At 34.8% G+C, this 19,258-nt stretch overlaps 1 protein-coding gene across 1 annotated transcript in view; it reads left to right on the forward strand.

The window, feature by feature from the left end:
• Nucleotides 1-19,258, forward strand: part of SKAP2 (src kinase associated phosphoprotein 2) — a 141,039-nt gene that overhangs the window by 102,935 nt on the left and 18,846 nt on the right. The window contains exon 10 of the mRNA XM_081343192.1: nt 6,711-6,794. Coding sequence (XP_081199318.1) covers nt 6,711-6,794 — 84 coding nt within the window. The remainder of the gene's footprint in view (nt 1-6,710; nt 6,795-19,258) is intronic.

Below are 19,258 nucleotides of genomic sequence, written 5' to 3' on the forward strand. Positions count from 1 at the left end.
TGGGCAAATTGAAATTTTTTGGTTATTCTACAGCAGACATGTCAAACTCGCGATGTCATGTGACATCGCGCAACGTATCGGGACGATTTTGCCATTGCTGGCAATGGGGTGGGCGTGGCTTCCGCATGACACATCTGGCCTGCGGGCCAGCAATTTGACACCCCTGTTCTACAGCATGGTTGTCAAACTTGATTGCATCACGTGTCTTATTGTTATGTATTTTACGTGTGATTTTTATTTAAATTTGTTTATAATTGGAAGAGGGAGGTTGAAAAGTCATTATTTCTCTTCTGTGTTCATTGAGTGTTTGGCATGAGGATGCATGAAAAAGGTGTTTAATATAGCTTTTGTTTGAGGTGTATATAAGTGGCTGCACTATATGTGTTCTCAAATTGTGAAGAATTCTCTCTCTCTCTCTCTCTCTCTGTGTGTGTGTGTGTGTGTGAAATTATATGTACTTTATATTCCATTTCTGCTGACATAAACCTGTATTCTATTGCTTTAGATTAATAATGCTGGGAACCAGTCTTCAAAAGTAATTGCTTACTGGCACCACTACAATCAAATAGTCATAATTCAGTGACAGTTATTTGAGATTACAGTTATTTGAGAAGAGTGTGCAGTGTCAAATCTGTATCTTTGTTTTTCCATCTTATGTCAAAAGCTTAAAATATTGTTAGGAGAAATTGTATACATTCATTCATGAAATACTAATTATTCACCATAATACATACTTGTTATGCAGTGCCTTCATCAATGTTTTTTTTCTCAGTTTAGTATGTATTGGATCAATTATATTGTGGGCACATGTCCTTATTTTTGCCTTTCTTGGGTAATAAAAGCTACCAGATTACCAAGTGTAATTACATCATGCCTAAGAACGGCATCAATGAAATCTCAAAAACACATAATAACCTTTCTGAACACCTTAAACACCTCAATTGCATTAGCTGCCTTCATAAATAGAAAGGGTAAACAAAGGTACTTTTCATTAATTCAAAATATAATAAAGTTATTTAAAGACTGCATTTTCTACAAGACTTCAGGGGTCACCTTATCTCTGTCTTGGCGTGTACTACAGTTTTCTTGATAAGAAATAAAGTTTTCTTGGTAGCAATGGACCACTCTCTGTTGAGGAAACCAGGCAATTTTTAAAATTTACAGCCCTTTTATATTTCAGCTGTTGATGAATTAGGACTTTAAAAAAAATCCAGTATGATTACTTACTACTGAATTGTCCTTATTTAACATTATTGACTTTGCTTAATTAACTTTTCTTTACCTATATTGAACCACATTGTTATATATGGAAAGTCAGTTCACATGTGCTCAGAAATACCCTATTCTGAGTTCTTCTTATTGCTTTTTTAAGAGCTATGGCATCCTGCAAAGCCAAACAAATTGAGGCTAAATATATCTGCTAGTTATCTATGATATCCATGAGAAATTTGTAGATTTCTGAAGGAGGGAGCAACGTCAGTCATCTGGAAATATGTTTCCTGAACCTCTTTATTTGCCAAAGATGAGAGAAAGAAAGAGAGAGAGAGAGACACACACACACATAGAAAAATCCTTAAGAATGTGGCTTTTGATATATACCTTATGCATTTAAGGCAGTTAATAGTCTTCATGAACTCAAGAGAATGACATTTGTTTACTGCTACATATACATATGCATACATATACACATATACAAATGGTGTACTCTTCTACCATAAAATAATTGCTGAAATTAAAAAAAATGTTGGCATCTCCTCCAAAAGTGTTATATTTTCCAGAATGGAAGTTCCACATTATAAAATAGTTACAAAAGCCTGCTCTGTGTGCTGTGACTTTAGCATACTCTGTGAATATGGGTAGTCCTTGATTACGACTACAATTGAGCCCTTAATTTCTGTTGTTAAGCAAGACAGTTAAGTGAATTTTGCTCCATTTTACGACCTTTTTGCAACAGCTGTTAAAAGTGAATCACTGCAGTTATTATACTGATAATATGGTTATTGTGTAAAATTGGCTTCCATATTGATTTTGTCTGTCAAAAGGTTGCAAAAGGGGATCACATAACCCTTCATATATATGAGTCAGTTGCCAAGTGTCTGAATTTTGATCACATGAATATAGGGATGCTGCAGTGGTCATAAGTGTGAAAAATGGTCGTAAGTCACTTTGAGTTTTGTAACTTCAAATGGTCACTAAAAGAATGGTTGTAAGTTGAGGACTACCTGTAATCAGAATGTCATTCTTGGTATTATTTGTCGCCTTTGAATAGAAGCATTCATATCAGTGTGGATAGAATCAACACTATAGAAAATGTATTTAGAAAGTAGGGTGTGTAAAATTATATAGAAAATTGCATTGCAGAGGATGCAAAAAGAGGTAACATAAACTCAATTTCTAAAAACTTCCTTGTAGAACTATTTTGATGCCTATCTGGAAAATATTATGGAATCATTTCTCCAGTTGACTGTGACAGTCTTGAATTTGAGATTTGGGACCATATTAAATCTTCCTGAGAATGTTTATCCTGTCAAAATCTTTGCAAAAGAGCTGAATAAAACCATCAAGGAAATCAGAGAACTTGGAAGAGCATTTGGGGATGTGCAAGTTCTTCTTTCCTTGGTCAAAGTCAAAGCTAATGCTTCACCTGTCAGAAAAACAGTGGTAAAAATAGGAATTATGGGACGATAGCTAGGTTAAAAAAACCATGGCTCATTAGGAAAAAAAATGTCAGTACTCATTTCAAGTTCACCAAAAAGTACATGGATATCCCTCTAGATTCTGGGAGAATAGATGAGTCAAAAGTAGAACTTTTCAAGCTATGGATATTATTAGGGATGTGAAAATGAAACACTGCCTCTCAGTAAGAACCTTATACCAGCTTTCAAACATGAAAATGTTGTAATTTGGGAATGCTTTGGTGGCTCAGGACATGGACAACGGCTATCATTAAATGCATTATATTATAGAAAAATAGCAGTTGAAGCTGAAGTGTTCATATAGCAAAAAGTGATTCCAAACATACATGAAGATCTACAAGAGACATTTTGGAATGGCCCAGTCAAAAGTCCATACTTAAATTTTATAGAAATGTTACTGCAGGTCTGAAATGAATTGAAGTAATTCATCCTGGAGAAGTGGTCCAACATTTCTACACAACAGAATCATTCAAATTCCCTTTATATATTAGCAGTCCTCTGGCAACAAGAGGTTGGTTAGACACTGCTGACTTTTGTAATATTCAGGATTTTGGCTCTGTTATCCACCTAAAGTGTCTGGTCTGTTAGTCTTCAAAACAAGAATGTTTATGATGGTTATCTTGTGTCTGGTGCTCCAGATACTGCACAGTATGCTACATCATTCTGCTGCTGCTGTTGCCTACCTCCTTAGATGGTCATGAAGAGGCCCACAACAATGCTTTGGTAGAGTCTAAAAGATGATACAGTATATTTACTTATACAGTTGAAACAGCTATTGCATATTTAACATGCTGAGATCACAGCTTACAAAGGATGCACGTTCCTTTGCTAAGAGCATGAAATTATCAACAACTAGTTTTTGCAGAGAAACTAGTCTTAGATATCAACAGAAAATATGACGTATATCCTAGTCATTTTTCTAATGTGATTGGAGTAATCACTTCCCATATCGAAGAATTCCATGGTGCAGCTGAAAGGCATGTAAACACAAGCTGCTTATTTGCAAGAAGCTTCCAGATTTGCAATATGATTGCTATGGAAACTACATAATGAAAATCTTACAACCATCTGTGTGCTTTGATGAATTTTACTGCATAGTTCAGCTGTTTTTGTTTACCATTGTTGAAGTATTGAGTAGAATATATTCACCCACAAGTTCGCTATCTAAAGTACCGGTATTAATATTGTTTAGTGACAGAGCATTTCCTAACTAATGTAGCCCAACAGAGTGCTTGTTATTAATGTGCTATTAGAGCTAATGTAGGTATTTTTGTGACAGAGACCAGAGCTTTGAATTAGAGGAGATAGAAGGACTTAGTTAAGGATTGGCTTATCCACCAAAAGATTACTTGTGTTATGGCAGACGTGAACCACAGGAACAAATTTAGATAATTTTTTATATCCATTTATTTGATGTGTTCTGTTTTATCTATTGAACGTGATGTGTTCACCTCTTGTGAGTGTCCAGAGAAATTCCTCAAAGCATATATGTAATTATGCAAGCAGTAAAGAAAGGAAATATGATATGGGAAAGCTTTATCTTAATTAATTTATTTAAGGCATCAAAAAAGCTGTAATTAATTTCTAAAGTTGGATGAGAAGATTGTCTTTATGCATACAAGCACACAAACATTCTTATGTATTCTATAACTGTTATAAAAATTTAAAAAATGTATACACAGTAAATGTTTAATTGACAGGATATAACAAATATGAAATAACATATGGCTGTGAGAATCTGGAATAATGTCCACTAATGGTTGCTGGGTTGCCTAGACTAAATTATGTGGAAGAGTGTTTTTGAAAGAGTAGAATTCTTAATTAAGTGCAACTAAAATTAAGTATTGCATTGTTTATCATTTGCTAAGACTGTACAGTAATAAATTGAAAACAACAGCTGGTACCGTTGCTTGAATGCCGCAAATAAAGTTTGTCAACATTTTTAGCAACAAAAATGATCTTTTGCAAAATACTGCAAATTAAGTAATGTTTATCAAGTGTAAATTATTTAAGACTGATGTCCACTGGAACAGTAGATTCCCCACTGGACATCAATGGATCTGACTGTTCATGAGATGTGACTAAGGAATGAAAGTTTGGTGTCCCTGACAGTAAGATAGAAAGATTTTTCAAGTCTTGTCAGTGTGCTTGATTAATATGTAGCATGAGGAAGCTGTTTTACTATTCTGCATTTTCCTTTGTGTGAAGTGAGGCTAATACAAAAACCTAATCTGCCAGCCTACAAGGTAGACCTTACTATGGTCCACCCAGGAAGTTTCATTGCTAGACATTGCAAGCTGGATTTCCACATTAATTTAAACATGCTGACCCCATCTGAACAATCAAGGAACCACTAAATGAATTGTAAAGTGAGCACACCCAGCCACATATTGTACTTTGAATATCACACATACTTATTGATGTTAGCTTTCTTTTAAATGGACAACAAACCATCTGCTCTGCCATAGTCAGAGCCCAACTAGTTGCTAAGAGAGGCAATGAGATCAAATTAGATTAGACAAAGTGATACCATCTGAATTGTAATAATCAGTCATGTTATTAGACTAACTAAATTGTTGTGGTTCAGGAATTGTGACACGTAGTACTGTTTGTTGAAACTGAATCTAAATTGTGACTGTGTTATTATAGGAATTGCAGCTAAGTGCAATATTGTAATGATAATTAAGCCATCCTGTATACTTACAGGTGATAGAGTGCTCCTTATTAATTCTAAGTAAAAAACTTGTTGATAATGATCAGTAAAAACCATACAGTTACATAAATTGGTAAGATTTCTGAAATCAGATGCACTGCTTCTGAAGCATACTAATCTGTCACTATTTCTAGGTAGTCCAGACAAGAAACCAATATCATGACTATTGATGCTCTTATCTGATTGTTGCCCTGGCTGCAGCTCTTCCTCCTCCTATCTTTCAACAAAATTCTCATAGACCATTCTACAATCCCACATTTATAGTAGCCTGATAATTGCATACTTTGTGACTCCTGTAATCTACAAAACAACATCTTGTGGTTAGAGTCAGCTGGTTCACAGATTTTCTCAGCACTGATGTTGAAATTTTTCCAAGTATTTCAGTATATCTTGCAAAGACTGCTTTCAAAGTGGAATCAGGTGCAGCCACAATTCAGTATAAGCAAATTGTGTGATCATGCCCCATTAGGAGTAGAACAATATTGAGTCTAGATGGATAAAGGAGAAGTCACTTGAATAACTGTGGTCTAAAGCTTTTAGTGATTCATGTTGCAGATTAGCTTGTGTTGATTTAATTGAACAATTTACAGCATGGCAAAGATTTCCATATATATTTATAACTTAAAAGAGAAAAAAAGGGCTGCAGTTATGTCAGTTTGATGCAGGGGTAGTCCTGCCAAGAGGTAAATTGAAATGACTTGATTCATGCAGTATTTCAGTGAATAAGAAATTGGTGGATTCAGAAATTAATCTGATGGGGATGACCATGAAGCTGGGCCAAACTCTGAACTCTGCTTTAGGCAGCAAAATGTCTTGGGCAGCATTGTCTTAAAGTGCTAGTGGTTATCACCATGTGAGTACGTAAACTAAAATAAAATTTTGATTTTGAGAGAATGCTGTAGAAAAAATAACCTTAGAGGACATATATAGATTATAAGCAAATTCAAACTGAAAAGAATTACTGGAAACTTCCAATATGTTGAACTCAGCTCCACAATGAAAATCTAACAACATTTGTAGGACACTAGATTTGGGAAGGCTGACCTGTTGGCAATTAAAATCTACTTTCTATCTTTATAAAAAAAAACAAATGGTTGTAAATAAGCTACGTATGTTTTTTATTCCAACTGTTGGTGTTTGTAACTAAGGGAGAGTGGCAAATGTTTAACACAGTTTTAGTCTCCAACATGTTCTGAAGAGACAAAGTGTACACAAATGAATTATTTTCTTGGTCTTTTCTGAACGATCTAGGATTAAAATTCTTTAAGCTAACTTATTTGTTGAACTTATTGTATCTGCAGAAGAAGCATCAACAGTAGCTGAAATGCCAGGAAAGAGTGAGGAACCAACCAAACAAAGTCAGGATGCTGTAAGCAGTATTTCAGGTATGTTGGACGTGGTGTCTATATTTGCTTTTGAAGACTTGCCTTCCCTCTAGCACACATAAAGATATTTGAAATTTCAGGGGGGGTGGGGCCAGCTGTCAGAGCGGGCAGCTGTGTGAATGGGCTTCTCTGTATCGCACAGCCTCTCACCCAGTGTATACGGGGGCTCCTCGGAGTCATAGGTCCTAGAGGGACAGCCGAAGTTGTGGGCGTCCCGGAGAACCTACATGAGCAACGGCCCATGTTGGAGATCTGAAGAAAAGCCCGATGCAAGCGGACTGGGGAGAAGGAGGCCAGTAATGGCTGACACAAAGATCTGACAGAGGGACGGAACTAGCATCGACATAGTGGAACAATGGTGTATCAGATCTGACGAAAATTAATCCCAAGATTTTACATTTAAAAAGTGAAAGGGAGCGCTTTTGAAATGGATGCTGGCTAGAAGAGGGTGCCTTACCGAGAGGAAGCGAGCGGCGAGAGAAGCAACGAGAGATAAGGCGACAAGTGAGAGCGACAAGAAGAGGAAGCCAGGAAGTTAGAAGATCGTAAATTAGCTGTGAGATCAGGCAAACGGACAGAAAAGTAAAGGGAAAAGATAAGTTTTTGAGTCTTGGAGACTGAACTTTTGAGAAAACAAGTGTGGACTATAAGTAGAAGGAAAGTGTATAGTTCGGACAGACGTTGAACTTTTGATTTATAAGCCATGGGAGTATAACGGATCCAAGATGGAGAAAGTGACACAACAACTTTAGGACTGCAGTTCGGATAGTGAGATAACTACTAGCCATTGGCTGAAGAATATATAAAAGGAGCTACAAACCCGGAGTTGGAAATTTATAATCAAAAAGGAATGTGACTTTGATGGGACAGGAAAATAAAGGTGATATATAAATATAGATAAAAAGACACACATAAATATATAAACTACTTGCTATATTCGTGAAATAACTATATTGCTGCAATTGTTGATTGCTATAATTAGATAAATTAATAGAACTGAAATAATTAAATAGCTAATTAATTAATTACTTGATTGTTTATATATATATATATATATATATATATATATATATATATATATATATATATATATATATATATAAATATAATTGATATATTGACAAAGGTTTATTTAAGGTTAAAGGAATTACCGTAAGTATTTGTAAAGAGTGGTATTAACTGCTTGAGTGGTATTAAATTGGTTGAATTTATCAATATCATAAGAGCTACAATATATTAGAGGTAGAGGGTAGGGTGGCTGTTGAATTAGGAAATAAAAAAGGAGATTGTGGTTGAGGGAGAGAGGGGGGAAAAGAAGGTGGAAATACCCCATAAAGAGTATTTTTACAAAAATCTGATTAAATATGACAAGCATACCTAACTTAACAAAGATCAGTGCAGGAAAGAGGGCAGCGCCACAGGGGTTAGGGATGTCTTCAAGCCCTTCTAGTCAGAAGTCCATTGATGACATGCTACAAAGGGAAAGGTCAAACTTCTTTAAAGATCTACAAGCCCTTCTGCAAAATATGCAAGAAGCAATGACTAAGAACCATGAAGAGATGAAAAAAGAGATGAAGAAAGAGATAGACCAAGTGAGAAATGATACTGGTGAGCTCAAGGAAAAAATACAAGCAATTGATAGTAAACTTGAGGTGATTCAACAACAATTAATAAAAAATGAGCAAAGACTACAGGAAATGGAAGTAAGAATGGATAAGGAGGAGAAGAAGGTAGAGGACTTAAGTGAAACATTAATCCGGGTGAACAGAGAACTTGAAACAACAGTGATCTTCCTGGAAGCGGAGAAAGCCGCCCACTATCTGCGCTTTCAAAATGTTGAGGGAAAAAACGGTGAAGACTTGCCGGACATGATGGCGGACTTAATGGCAAAAGCACTAGGCATAGGAAAAGATGAAATGATGGCGGAAATAGATGAGACGTATAGGGTCCAAACTAATTATGCGAGGGGACATAACCTTCTGAAAGAAGTACATGTGAGATTGGTTAAAAAATGGACCCAGGATGAATTACTACATAGATCAAGAGAGGAACCGCTAGATTATGGAGGGCAACAAATAACAATTCTCAAACAAATGCCTAAAAGAATGAGAGACTTGAGACCAGGCTACCAATTTTTGACAGCGAAACTGATTAGATACAATGTGAACTTTAGATGGCTAACTCCATAAGGCATTCTAGTCTCGTGGCAAGATAGAAGGTATAGATTAGACTCGATAGACAAGGCAGAAGATTTTTATAAGCTCCATTTTAACAATGAAGATGAAGTAGAAGACCAAGATGGAGGGGTCATAAGAGAAAGGGATGCAAGACAGATGGCTATAGAAGGGAAGGTACTAGGAACAGAGGATAGAGGAAATAAATCTGGAGAAACTACAGAGAAATATGAAGGCAGAGACAAAGAAATAAAAGAGATCCGCACAACGAGAAGCACAAGACCCAGATATAAGTAAAATAAAGGGAGAAGAATGCAGGATTTTGTCACTGAATATTAATGGTTTAAACTCGCCAATGAAAAGACAGGAAATCTTTAATAAACTTATTCATCAAAAATTAGATATAATAGCAATTCAGGAAGTTCTTATAAAAGAACAACAAAAACACCTGTTAGACCAGCCAAAATTAGGAAATATATTTGTATCATTAGATCAACAAAAAAAGAGTGGGGTGGTATTATATGTGAATGAGAAACTGGTAGCTAAACAAATTTATAAAGATAGAGAAGGTAGAATATAGATAGTAGAGGTAGAAATAAACCATAGGAAAGTAGTGATAGTAGAAATATGCGCCCCAAATGGAAACGAAGAACAGTTTTTTAAAATGTTACATAATAAGATACGTGATATAGATTACGACGAGATCTGTGTGCTAGGAGATTTCAACGCTATTATTGATAATAATTTGGATTATAAGGGTAACAAGACCAGGAAAAGGAAAAGAAGGACACTACCAAGATCCTTCTTTAAAATGGCCAAAGACCTAAACATTCAGGACATATGTAGAGAAAGGAATCGTGAGGCAAGACAGTACACATACTACTCAAATTGACACAGCTCGTGGTCTAGGATCGACATGGTGTGGATGTCAAGGGAAATTAACTCTGAAGTTGAAGATGTGTGTATAGAGACAAGCACCTGGGCAGACCACAATCCTGTGAAATTTAGCTGGAAAGGGTCCAAAAAAACATCTAGATGGACTATACAAAGATCAATACTAAAAGAAGATGACTTCAGACTAAAGATGGAGAGGGAATTGGACTTCTTTTTTAAAGAAAATAAAACTGAAGACACCTCTGTCCAAAATCATTGGGACACAGCTAAGGCAATTAATTATGAGAGGAGTAGCCGTAGCATATATGGCGAAAAAGAATAAGGAGAAAAAACAACAACAGAAAATGTTAGAAGGGGAATACAAAAGATTAGAAACAATACTTCAACAAGAACCACAAAAAAGAATGTAAAACAACAAATGGACTTAATTAAACATAAACTTAACATCTTAGAAATTTTTTTAGCACAACAGATAAGACATACAAAACAGAACCTCTTCAAAAATGTAAACAAACCTGGCCGATGGCTTGCACACAAATTGAAAAAATTAAAGGAGAAAAGTTGGATCAGTAAATTACGAGACAACAAAGGCAGAATACACTATCAAGAAGAGGAGAGAAAAATCATAGCCCAGGAATTCTACGAGAAATTATACAAGGAAGATAACCAGGAAAATGAGGAGAAAGCGGAGGAATGTTTCAAAAAAGCATCACTACCAAAAGTTACAGATGAAATTAAAAATATGTTGAATGAAGAAATTAGGATGACAGAGGTGATTACGGCCATTAATAAACAAAATAATAATAAAGCATCAGGTCCTGATGGCCTTCTAACAGAAATCTATAAGGAACAACAAAACATCTTAGGACAACCTTTATTGGATGTGTTTAACATGGTCCTGGATGAAGCAAAAATCCCAAAGTCATGGTCAGAGGTGAATATTGTTCTGATCCCAAAAGATAATACGCTTTTGATAACGTTAAGTGGTCATTTATACATCAACAACTTAGGTATATGGATATGGGTGAAAAATTTATAAACATAATTAGGGCAATATATTCTAATCAGGAAGCTAAAATAATAATAAATGGGGAAGTAACTAGGAAATTTCAAATACAAAAGGAACACGACAAGAATGCCCTTTATCCCCATTACTATTTATACTGACGCTAGAAGTCCTAATGAGGATAATTAGAAATGAACTGCATATAAAAGGATTAGAAATGAAAAAAGAAATTTTTAAACTCCAAGCATTCACGGATTATTTGGTCTTTAGTATGGAGGATCCACAAGAATCGGGACTGAAACTGTTGGAAGAACTAGATAAATATGGAGAAGCCGCTGGGGTGAAAATAAATAAGGATAAAACTAAAAACATGACAAATAAATAGAAAGAAAACTTGACTAGGATTATGGACATACAAATAGTTAAAAAGATAAAATATCTAGGAATTACTATTACGGCCAGATGTACTTCAATTAAAGAAGACAATTACGACAAAATAGTGAAACAAATAAAAGAAGACCTGGAAAAATGGGGAAACTTAAGTCTTTCATTGTTAGGGAGAATCACTGTCGTAAAAATGAATGTACTACCTAAAATCCTATTCCTGTTCCAAAATATCCCTATACAACTAGATCAAAAATTTTTCGGGAACCTGAACAAACTGACACTAAATTTTATATGGCAAGGGAAAAAACTGTGGATTAAAATGAAACACTTGCAAGATGCTAAAGAAAATGGGGGTTCTGGACTACCGGACTGGGAAACATATTACCATGCAGTGGCGCTAATCTGGATTAGAGAATGGATAATTTTAAAGAATAAAAGATTATTAATTTTAGAAGGCCATGATTTGCAATTAGGCTGGCACGCATTCCTATGGAATGAGAAATAAGGGCTATATCAACATTTTCAAAACCATCAGAATAGACAAGCACTTCTCAAAATTTGGAATCAAATTAGAAAACAAAATTACGTTAAAGTACCAGTCTGGCTGTCCACCCTAGAGGCGATAGTCTACCCAAATTTGTTCAATTTGGAGAACAGCACTACGTACAAAGATATTATGGATGATTTGGGAGAATTGAAATCCAGACAGGAACTAGAACAACAAGGGATAAAATTGGAATGGTGGGCTTTACTTACAGATACAAACACGATATGGGAAAGATAAGAAAGAGTGGGGGATAAATATTCAAGAAACTGCATTGGATAAAATCTTATTGGGGCCAGATGAGAAACAAATAAGGAAATTGTATAGATTTTTATTGGGGTATAAAATGTTTGAGGAACAAGCTAAAGAAACAATGTTGATATGGGCTAAAAATTTGGGACATGGTATTGATCTTGATATATGGCAAACTCTTTGGGATAGAAATAAAAAGATAACGCTGGCCTCAGCTTACAAAGAAAATTTATATAAGATGTTTTACCGGTGGCATCTCCCTCCAGCACGATTAGCCAAAATGTACAAAACAATATCCCCTAGTTGCTGGAAATGTTCTGAAGAACTAGGTACTTATTTTCATGTTTGGTGGTCCTGTAATAAAACGCAAAAGTTTTGGCAAAGGATATGGACATGGCTAGAAGAAATATCAGGACGGAGAGTAGATTACAGACCAGAATTTTTCCTGCTTGGCATAACAACAGAGAAACATACCAAAGAAGAGTTATATACATAACATCACAGCAGCGAGAATGATGTTCGCCCAGAAATGGAAAGATAGTGAAATACCTGACAAGACTGAAGTGATAAATAAAATATGGTGTGCGCAGAAATGGACAAGTTAACTTTGGAAATAAAAAATAAAGATGAGTCAGATTATTACAAAATTTGGAATAAGTTTAACAGAAAGGAAGGTCTCAATAGAGATATACAAGATGCTGATTTCACATATTACTAGAATAAGGTGGTCGATAAGATTGAATATTGTATAATTGTATATAAATGATATGTATATAAAATACAAAAATGATGTAAGAGAAGAAGGAATGTCAGACCGTTAACACCTTGTCCAAAGTTTTAAATAATAAAATTTGTAAAAATAAATAAAATAATAATAATAAAAGATATATGAAATTCCAGAAGCTTAATCATTCTCCTATGGCACTACAGCTGAATGGGATTTGGTGGAGGCCAAAATCTGAATAGCCCCATTTAGGATGCATGAAAATTACTTGAGAAGGATTTATAAAGTAAGCCAATTTATACAAGGTATTCCTTTCTGAATTACTTTGTAATGACTCAATTAGCTTTCATTTCTTCACAAAGGAGATTTAGCTGCATAAATTAGCTTATCATCATTGAGGATGTGTCACTGCTAAAGGACAGTTTATAGATACAACATGCAGTTGCTGTCAAACCTATAAGAATGTAATATAGACATCTGTGTATACTTTGTGCTTGAGCAGAACAGACTTCTGTCATTCAGAGACTAACAGGGGACAACAAGTTGCCCAGGGGACCAACAATGTAGACATCTCTGAAAAGGTCATCTTGACACAGGCTCTGACAATCGACCCACAGCTCTGTCTTCTTTGATAAAAATCAGATAAACTTAAGACCACTAATTGATCTGCAGCCTGCTTAAATGTTGGCCATGCATATCTTCATTGCATATGATTATACTGCAGAAAGCAAATGAACCGACCTAAGAAATGCCAGGGTCCAATGACTGCAGAAGGAAAGGTGATGGTGGTATGAAAATTAGAAGGGAACAGCACTACCCAGGAATTGTAGTGTGTGTGTTGGGGCGGGGGGGGGGGAGCCATACTTTCTTTCATTTGTGTTGGCAACTTGCCCTGGTTTTAATCCACACACAAAAAAGGGAGTTGGGGAACTGGTTCAGATACTCTAGAACAAAACAGCTTTTCTTAAGGGCATACTAACATTTGCTTTACTGGCATTGCCATTTCGATACTCAGCTAACTTTTGGATTTGGAAATCCAACATTTATTCCTTATCGAAACACCTCCAAACCCCAGGCATCAGCTGAATGCCTGGTGTGCTTTGTTACTGTGTCCTGAAAGAATGAACCTGAGGTTATCTTTTTTGTCATATTTGCTCCACATCATTCTTCCACTGCTGTCAGAGAAAGGGTGGATGAGGAATATGTTCAGGAAATTTCTTCACTGTGCCCTTCCTGTTGTAGCATGTGGAAAGGAAACAGACCTGACTTCCGCCCTCTGGCAGGAAACTATATGAACAGGTTGTTGTGGACAGTTTAGGCTAATGTTTGCTGCAAAGGAAACAAAGTTTTAAGTCATCAGATCTTGCTTTTGGAGGGACCACTACAATAGATTCAGTAATATTTCTTACCATAAATAACAGTGGGATCCTTGAAACCTTTTGGTAACTCGGCATACATTTACATTAACATAACGTCAACTGGCTCCACTTCAAGGCCATTAGAACATGAAGCCTAAAGTCTTTTCAGAAATGAGGTAAAACACCATACAAAAATATTTAAGCATCACCTAAAATTTTTGATGCTCCTCACAGTATTGTTATTTCTTCTCCTGGAACACCATGGTTATCCTCTGCCTCCCTCAAAAAGTATCAGAAGTTACTTCTGTTTAGATTCTGTGTGTTCAGCCAATATAGGATTGCCTTGATTTCAGTAGGTCTTAGTCTGTGTAGGATTGATATTTCAGTGAACCATAAGCATGAAGTGGTAAATAGTATACTGTATGTCACTCTTTTATAGGAAGGTTGAGTTAGGTAATAGTCTGTAGACTCTGGACTTTCTCTGTTATTTATGTGGTTAATCCAGATAAATTTCAAAGTCAACAATTGGATGTAAGTTTCTAGAGCAAGTAAATCTTGATAAATGGTGTTACAGTATATTCAACAAGCTCAAACTTAAATGCACTTTGTTGCTTTGCGATTGGTTTGTTTTAAACAATCTTCACATTTGAACTTAGCAGATATGTCCTGCAGCACTGAGCTATCTGTTTGTCAGTTGGGGTGGCATACAATAATTGGACAGATTTAAAATATAAGTTCTTTATATACTCTTGGATTCTTTAGGAGTATGGTGGTATATCTGATCAAAGATCCACCATTTTAAAAAATAGTGAGGAAGCTCACAAACCAGTATGATATGATAGTTTTTCTGCATTATATACAAATGAAATGGGAATACAGCTCCCAGAATTTCCACAAGCATGGCCAAAGGCTAAGGATTTTGGAAGTTGTAATCCCACCACAACTGAAGACTTCATGTTGGGGAAATCTGTAGAGAAAATGTGTTCTTTGGTTCAGGGGTGAATGCTCTGATGAAACTATAGCAATTGAATTGAAATACGTTTATTGAACTCCTTTAACTTTAATAAATTGCTTGGAGAAGTTGTTATTGAAAAAACAGTATTCAAAATAAGTACTACATAAATGTATCTGTCCATTATTGCCAATAGCTGCTGATGGATTGGCCCTTCATTATTTGTCTAATCCCATGTTAAAAAATCTAAAGTAGAAGCAACATCTTATTTTGCCCTATCATCTTCATAAGTTCTACTGCTTTGTTAACAGCATAAAGGTAACCAGGGCCATGTAGAATAGACTTTGTAATACTTGCAATATGGATTTTGTACTGTTGCACTGGCTAACTAAAATAGATTTGCTTGTATTTTAATTTGCCTTTTTGCATCTTTTTGTTTCTCTTTTAAATGTTTTGTTAATAATTGGCCATTAGCAAGAAGAATGTAAAAAGCCTTTCTTTTAGAAACCAGAATCTTGCCAAAGTCCTTGATACATTGGAGGTAAAGTAGTTTTATTTTTAGCTAACAAACAGAGCTAACAAACAGAATACAATGCTTTTTTTCAATCCTTATGTTTACATATTATTATGTCTAATTTATTGTGATGTAACTGGACAGATGATTTCTCAGAAACCAATCAACTTTTATGTTGAAATTTCTTTGTTGTGTAAACTATAAAAATAAATGTAAGCTTTTTTCCCCCCAATTTCTTACCTCTAAAGGAAATACTTTTTAATTAAAATGTTTCAAATAAATTGTAAATTAAATTATCTTCCTTATTTTGCCTGCCTATTTGGGGTCCAGCATACTGAAGCGTGTGTGGGTGTGTGTGTGTGGGGGGTGTAAATGTTCTTCATTCTAAGTATAACTATGTATTTCTATTACAGTCCTGTAATCCTATAGTCCTTCTTCTGCATGAATTAAAAGCCTTAAATTGCATAGTTTACAGACAACAAATTAGTTTATATACATAGAAACAAAGAATTGGTTGTTACGTTTCTAATAATGGAATTGTAACAAGAAGTAGTATGATGCTTACTAGCAGTATATCCTCTCTAGATTGCTGTCTTAAAATGACCAAAATCCTATGAGACTGTCACATTTTTATTTTTATTTTCCTCTTGTCAGTTTTTGGGCAAGAAAACATGAAATCTGATAAGATCTCACTTTCTTAAAATGAAAAAAAATCTTTTTAATGCTTATGTTTTAGCATTTACAGCATCACATCAAATTATACAATGCCTGAAAAGATTGCTGACCCTGTTTGAAAGTAGTGTACATTTCAGCGTTTCTCAAGTAACTGCAGCTGTGATAAGATAACTGTAGTTGGATTCCTTCCAACTCTTCTAATTCCTTATCCTGTGCAAAACTTTAAAATGTTGAGTCACCATATCAGAAGCTCCACAAACATTCCAGAGTGCCCATTTTTCCTAACATCTGTGGACTGATATTTGTCCAAATATTATGCTAATTACAGTTGCAGAAAAATAATATACAATCAAGCTTAATTTTCCAGTATACAGTGTTGAAAGAGTGAACTATTTGTATAATAAAATATTAATGTTTTTGTCCTAACATTTTTATGAGCTGACATAAAATTAAGTGGACATAACCATATTCCTGAGAGCATAATAATAATTATTTCCCAACATGAAATTCACTTCAGGCAATAGTTTGAACATTTCAAAGTAACCTCTGTCTCCAGAAACCTAAACATATAATGTTGTATTCTGAAGAGTGAATTGACAAAAGATATTTTCTTTCTTTTTCCTTTTTTGTTTGTGGGGGGGAGGAGTTTTCTGGGTATTATATCAGATGAGCTTATTTTATCCTTATTTAAGAATGTGATTCTTTTTTTTTTACATTAAAACTTTCCACCCAAAATAATTGGCATACAGTAACTTCTGTTTGGTATCTGTGTGGTACATATGCATACATATATAGTACATAGCCAGAAGATATGAAAAAATACAACCAACCCAAAATATAGCAATACTAATCAAATTAGAAAAAATATAGAATAGTGAATAAATGTGACATTTGTAGAAACTAAAAGTATATATATATAATTTATTTTATTTATTTATCACATTTAGAAACTTCCCATCTCACTCACAGAGGGACTCTGTGTGATGTACAGTTAAAATATCAATATAGAACTACCTCAATCTTTTAAGTCATATAAACTATCTATTGTTCCATTCTCTTAATGCAACACATTATTTTGGCTCAATAAAATAATATAGAATATATTAGATTCTTAGTATTCTACCACATAAGTGCCTTAGAGAGTTAAATATACATAAGAGAGAATATAAAAAGATATTCAATCAATATTAATTACGCTTTCAAATGTTATGGTTACAAGCATTACTAATTACAGTACTTGAGATTTAAAATTAATATGAATGTAAAATAAAATTTTAAAAATGAAGGAAGAGCATAAACAAAATACTTGATTTACAATAATAGTTTCACCCTTAAGGTAAATTAATTATTGTTAAACTTTCCGTCATGTTTTTGCATGGTGTGTGTGTGTGTGTGTGTGTGTGTGTGTGTACGTACACCTACAGTATGTATCTTGACCAACTAGTAGCATCTTTTTTTTTCTCTTTTACTTTAAACTGTACTGGTTACATATCCCTCCTGAACAAATCTGTCTTTGGACTGGAATGCTGGAAAAAATGGTTGTGTCTTCCTAGGCCATCTTTTTCAGTTTAAGCCTCTGAGACTGCTGCACTTTGCTTACCTGGGCATAAACCACATTAAAATTTAGCACTTACTTCTGAGTAGACATACACTTGCATCTTCCTCTGTGTAATCTTAATAAAGGTGAAGAAGAAGCAGCATGACACCGATTAAAACCGTCCCTCCCTGCTGCTTCCCCTTCCAGTCAGGCATGCATATACACCCACATAGAAGCTTGACACTTCTTGTGTGTTTGTACTGTTAACTGGTTACCACAATTCAGGGTGTAAAACTCAGTTTTTACTGTCTTAACAAGCATTTATATTACACTGTTGCCTTTGGTCTAGTCAATATTTAGGCCAGGCATCAAAAATAATAATCAACAATCTTTCTAACTTTGCATGTTCCATATATGAAACTGTATTAAATGGCTCAGAGCAATTGCATTTTACATTAATGACAATAGAAATATATAATCACCATTAGATTTATAATCACATTTAAGCTGATACCTATCTGAATTAAAGTGATTGTATGGTACTCTTTTAGGTTTGCAATTCCCTAAATGAAGGCAGCCTGCTATGCATATTATGCAAATCCCTGTTTCATTATGCAAAGTAAGCATTTTCTACCAATTGCTTTGTGTTTTGCTCCTGGCATATGTCACCATATTTGAGGAAGGAATGTTGGATGCCAGGAAAGAGTCACTTAAATCATCTTACTGCTTTCTTCTGAACTTGAAAGCCAAAATCTTCCTACTGCTTTTTATTTATTTATTGAATCTGAATTGCATCACAGGAAGACCTCCGTTACCTCTGCTCCCCCTGTCCATTTTCCTGATTGAAAATTATTTCCAGACTAATTAATTTCAACAAAAAGCAACATAGAGAAATCATGTGATCCTTTCTTTTGACAGATAGAAACTTGAAAGTTACTCTAACATTTAAGTCTTTATAACAGACTGATGGCATTAATATGTTTATACATAGAAGATCCTGTTTGCAGATCTTCTGCAACACATCTGGATGGACTTCAGGAACATGATAAAGTAGAATGGGAAGAGATGGCAGAAATGTTAACCTACAAGAAGTTCCATGGAGAAGGATGTTATTTTTCTCCTCCCAAATTCTTGGCAAGTTCTTATCAAAAACTTGTATGTTTAGAAGGAAATGAATTTACAATTAGCAGAAATAACATTTAAAAAGCAATTCCAAGGATGCCTACCTAGAACAGTATGTTGCTTCAACTGGAGATTTTGATGAACTAAATAAGAAAATAAAGTTGCGGGGGTTTTTAGATTGCATAGATGAGCTAGATTCCTAATTTCCTAATCAACCCTGGAACATGTCCAATCCATTTGTATTCAAATAAATGGTCATTTTAACATTACAAACAATAAGCTACTAACAATTTGCAGATCAAGGTACTTTATATAGAGGAAAATG

Source organism: Vipera berus (assembly GCF_964194415.1).
Source record: "Vipera berus genome assembly, chromosome: Z".
Classification (NCBI taxonomy): domain Eukaryota; kingdom Metazoa; phylum Chordata; class Lepidosauria; order Squamata; family Viperidae; genus Vipera; species Vipera berus.